The sequence below is a fragment of the Etheostoma spectabile genome, chromosome 10 (assembly GCF_008692095.1).
Source record: "Etheostoma spectabile isolate EspeVRDwgs_2016 chromosome 10, UIUC_Espe_1.0, whole genome shotgun sequence".
Lineage (NCBI taxonomy): Eukaryota > Metazoa > Chordata > Actinopteri > Perciformes > Percidae > Etheostoma > Etheostoma spectabile.
Genome location: NC_045742.1, coordinates 6976558 through 6981603, shown reverse-complemented (window position 1 = coordinate 6981603; position 5046 = coordinate 6976558). Strand labels below are relative to the sequence as shown.

Genomic DNA, 5046 nt, shown 5'->3' with positions numbered 1-5046 from the left:
TTTTTTTTTTTTATCTTTAGCAATCAACTCAACCTCCTCAACCAGGCAGATTAAAGCCTCATGCAGTTACCTGCTCCCCCCTGCCTGCAGGACATCAAACTATTCTCCCTAAGCATCAATCTGAGCCACGCTTGCTCTGCTTTTTTTTTTTCCTTGAAGGACTGCTGTGTCTGCGTTTACATTGGTTCGGACACAAACCCAACCTGAAAAATATATCAGCAACAGGACATGACAATAACTGGGATGCCTGTTCATATTAATGTACTTATTTGTGCTTAAGAAGACAGTGGCTGAAAGGTCATCCGAAGGTCACGGTAAGCTGCTAGAGGAAACTTTTTCTTCTGCACTCAGAATGGACGTAACACATTCAACAGATGTTAATACTATAAGTGGGAAAGTCTGTCATTACATCTGCAAAGCAAAAGTGCAAATTAACATGAAATTGAATGTGTTAAAAAGCACTGTTGGTTGGGAATGGCACATCCTTTTTGACTGCAGCATGTGTGAGTTGGTATGTGTCAGTGTTCCTTAACGACTGAGAACGGGGTGATTTGAACAAAGATAAAAATATAAGAAGAGGATGGTCCCAGGTGGATGTGTGACTAATATAAAGAAATTTAACATCATTTACAAAAGAAAAAAAAATGTTTACAATATTACAATACATCCAGACATCTTTGTTGGTTTTTGGGCGAATTGCAAATGACAGGTTGCCTTTCAGAAGTTTTTTTTCCCCACACTGGTTTTTGACACATATGCTCCTTCTCATAAGGGAAAATCCACCAACCGATGCTCTTACACTATTATTATCGGCCACTAACACTATACATGATGTTTAAAATCGCCTCTTTTTTAACATACCCATTTTCCCCAGTGTAATCTACTTTCGTGCCAGGTCTTCATTTCCTACATTTCCCAGAATGCCTTTAAACAACTCTGAAAATGATAATAAAAATAATTATAGACATTAATATGAATGCATGTTCAAAGCGTAACATGGCTTGTTGCCGCATTCTGATTTAATGTCAATGTCCGGGGCTGCTAATTTGTTTTAACATTTAACAAACTGTTGGCACTAAATTCCGACTAAATTTTGAACTAGTAGTTCTTTGCACAGATTGATTTATTTGAATAGTTTTTGACACCTTAAAAAAGAAAAATCACAAAGATTTGAGTACTCAGACAACAACATTGTATTATGTGAACAAAAATTCATTTTAGCTTTTTCTTTCTTTGGGACCATTCAGATTTATCCTCGGATCATTTAGGGAGCCTCACCCAGTTTGTGTAACACTGTTTTAGAAAGCCAAAAAGCACATATCTGACCACAAATCCTGCCATCAAGATTTGGCCATTATTCCCAACAATACACCACCAAACAGCAAAACCCATCAACAAACGCATCACCAAATACAATTTTACCTTTAAGTGTTTGAGGTGGATTTTCCCTTTAAGTCAAAGCATAACTTCTTAATATATCACACACTATGACACAGATGTCAGAATTATAGATTGCGTTCACTAACATGACATTTTTACTGAGATCTTTCTTGCTTGCTTTTCATAGTGATGGTAAGTTTAAAGTGGAGAAATACTTTCTCAAGCCAAATTGTTTTTTTTACTGTAGGTCTTATGTCTTTAGTGGTCTTTCAATTATGTGCTTATTTTTTCTGCTTTTTAAAACCCCACAGTAGCTATGGATAAATTGAAAGAAAAACTATATAGAACGAGTGAATGTACTCAAGAGCTATTTTTTATTTTGTATAAATGATATTGGCTGAGGAATATGCTGAACTCTCATCACTAACGCATTGGGCAAGCCAATGCAGTTCTCCCACCCGCCTCGCTTCAGTGTTTACAGGTTAGATCTGCAGCGGCTGTCAGCGACGTAGTAAAGACGGTAAAACATTAGACAATCCGTTCATGCGACAATTCAAATAGTAGAAAAGAAGTAGAATGCTATATAGTTGATGGTGTTGGTGCACACTGTTAAAAAAATGTCCATCTTAACGTTAAAAGTCTGAATAGTATACGCCAATTAAATACACTAGCCTAGAGTATACTACCTTGCAGAACCAAATGTAGCTTTACAGAACTGAAAAACATGATTTTACATTAAAACTATTATAAACAGAACATTTTCAACCAGATAAAGAGTACATTTAAAAAAAAATTCAAATTTTTTTTAGTGGATTTTAGGAAAGAGGTGCAACGATTTTCAAATAGTTTTTTGATGACCTACCACCTAAAACCAACTGATTAGCATAAGAAAATACAGAAAACAATATCTTCTGTACATTATTCTTTTTTTTATAACAATGTGTTAACTAATTAATTTCATAAATCAAAAAAGGAATACATTTCATAATTTTAGTTAAAATTGGCTAAACAAATACCTAGGCTAGTTAGCTAGTTGCTACAAAGCTAGTTACCTTTTTTATATTGCCTACAGTAGCTCATATTCTAGTAAATATACAGAACTGTATAATACAGTATCTGTACTAGTAACATAAAGAAGCAGTATGCTTTGCATACTGTACACACACACACACACACACACACACACACACACACACACACACACACACACACGACACACACACACACACACACACCACACACACACACCCACACACACACACACACACACACACCCACCACACACACACACACACACACACACACCAAAACGAGTGAGCTGTGCAGCTTTTTACTTGTTTCCTGTTAAGATGGACATTTTTTAAGTATCTGTGTACTCACTTTGACAAGACTATCATTCTTGCCTGCTAGTGTCTGGATGTAACCCGTCTTGGGCAAAAAAACTAGAATTTTACTAAGTGCTTAACGTTGATATCGTGTATCTGAACCTTCAGGACAGATACAGTGGTAACTGGTTTGAACTGCGATGCTTCAAAGTTGGGCACTGAAGGAGCCACTGAAGAGGAACATTTTATGTGGTGGTGAAAAGTGTATGTATTGTGAATAAACTTTAAAATTAATTTTTTGTTGTCAGTTTTTTTTCAGCTTTGTTTACATTTTAGTTCCTTTGTAAGATATAAAAAAACAATAGAGTATTGAATAGGCAGTGGATTTTTGGCTAACATGCTTTTAACGCCAAATAAGAAGCCAAAAAAAAGAAGAACTTAGATTTTTTACTTATGCAATACAACACAGTGTAGACATACTCATTACAAGTCATGCATTTAAAATCTTACTTAAAGGAGAATTCCGGCCAATTTTACCATTCATTTTGATCGGTATAACTATGTGTGTAATTTGGATTGAAAAAAACCTGACACTGCCTTTGTGCCTCTTAACATACACAAAATGCGATTACAATGTCTGTGCAACATAAACGGGGCCCTTACGTGACAACAATACGCGTTTTCAACTTAGTCATTATTTAAATTCACCTACCCTGTCTCTATCCTGCCGGTAGCTAGCGCACCCTGTTAGCTGCTAACTGTTGTCTGTCTGTGATGTTCAGCCAGGCTTTTGTTATAATCATCACGCAGCAGTTCTGTGTGTATTTGTAGCCAGTTGCCAGTTGTCAATTTGTGTGGTAGTTCCCTTAGCCGTGCTAGCAGGCCTGACCGGCATCCTTGCTTTGGATTTCTCCCCGCCTTCGTCACCTTCTGCTCCCAAAAATAATCCAGTGAGTTGATTATATCTGTAATATTATTATGGAACTTATGTTATCCAATAAATTAGGTGATGTATGTACAATATTTCCCTCTGAAATGTAGTGGGGTAGAAGTAAAGTGAAATACTCAAGTAAAGTACGACTACGTCAAAATTGTATTTACTGTAAGTACAGTACTTGAGTGAATGTATTTAGTTACATTCCACCACTGGTAACATGAGCCATATTGCTCATAGTCCATGTTAAATTTAACACAAGACTGCACATTCTTATGTGGTGCGGACACTGCTGGCCAGCGCCCACTGGTTGCGTTAATGGTCAGCTATTTTCAATAGGAGATGATTATCTTCTTCCATAAGCTTTGTTCTGAGGTTTCTCAGGCACCAAACAGTATGTGAATAAACACCACCAGCAAAACCAGCCAACTCTTTTCTACTTCTAAATAAGCTTGTATAAAAGACGGAGAACAAAAAAAACTTTGAAAACAGAAGCAGCGGTTCAGAGAAAGTCAAAACACTGTGTTTAAATGTTAGTTCAGAGATTCTGAACAAATTGTACATTACTGCATGTACAATCCATCTTTAGCTTGATGGGTAGAGCCATCCACTAACACTGCCAGCAGGGGCTCCAATGCTATAATAGTATGCACTATATAGGGGCTCTGGAGAAACGTATTTCTGTTTACTGTCATGAGGAAAATGTAATAGTCGAGAGCCAACAAAGAAAATGCTACATATCACAATACATTATAGGCCAAGATGTTTTAATTCCAATAGCTTTATAATTATTATTGGAGCTCCATATACACAGCTTTTTATCTTTCAAATGTGTCTTAAACTGAGTATCATGCACACCAATGGACAGCACACTATGCATTTACACAGGAAGACACTTACATCAGACAAAGTGTGCCAGTGAATATGCTGCAATCTCAGGGGACTACAAACACTCCAGGGGTGAAGAGAATACTTTGTGCAACACTGCTGGTTCTGCAGCAGCTTAAGAATTTAATTTTTATTTTTATCTTTTTTTAAAGACAAGGAACTAAACTTGCAACAAAATTACTCAAGGAATACGCCTGAAAGTCATTATTGGACAGTAGTAAAAAGTAACTAAATAGGCTACAGTTACTCAGATACATTACTTGTACAATTTAAAAAGGTGCTTAAACTTAACTTGGAATATTTTAATTGTTTGCTACTTTATACTTCTACTGCACATATACAAACATTACATTCTGGCCAAAGGACTACAGTTACAAAATTAGACCACGCACAATTTTCGATGGGTAGTCAGTGAAGCTACAGTAGTCAGTGTTTCATGTTTGCTGCAAATACAAACTATATCACCTGATTAATGCAACACAATCACAACGTCTCCCGGCCATTTCCCCCCCCCCCCGC

General features: G+C 36.6%; 1 protein-coding gene across 5 annotated transcripts in view; it reads left to right on the top strand.

The window, feature by feature from the left end:
* The window catches only part of prom1a (prominin 1a), a 76547-nt gene extending 74558 nt beyond the window's left edge, over positions 1 to 1989 (top strand). For all 5 annotated transcript variants that reach the window (XR_004333713.1, XR_004333710.1, XM_032527348.1 and 2 more), the window contains one exon: positions 21 to 1989. Coding sequence is in view for 1 of the 5 variants with exons in the window: in XM_032527348.1 (XP_032383239.1) it covers positions 21 to 54 (34 nt within the window). In the remaining 4 variants the exon portion in view is untranslated. The remainder of the gene's footprint in view (positions 1 to 20) is intronic.
* The last annotated feature ends 3057 nt before the right edge of the window (positions 1990 to 5046 follow it).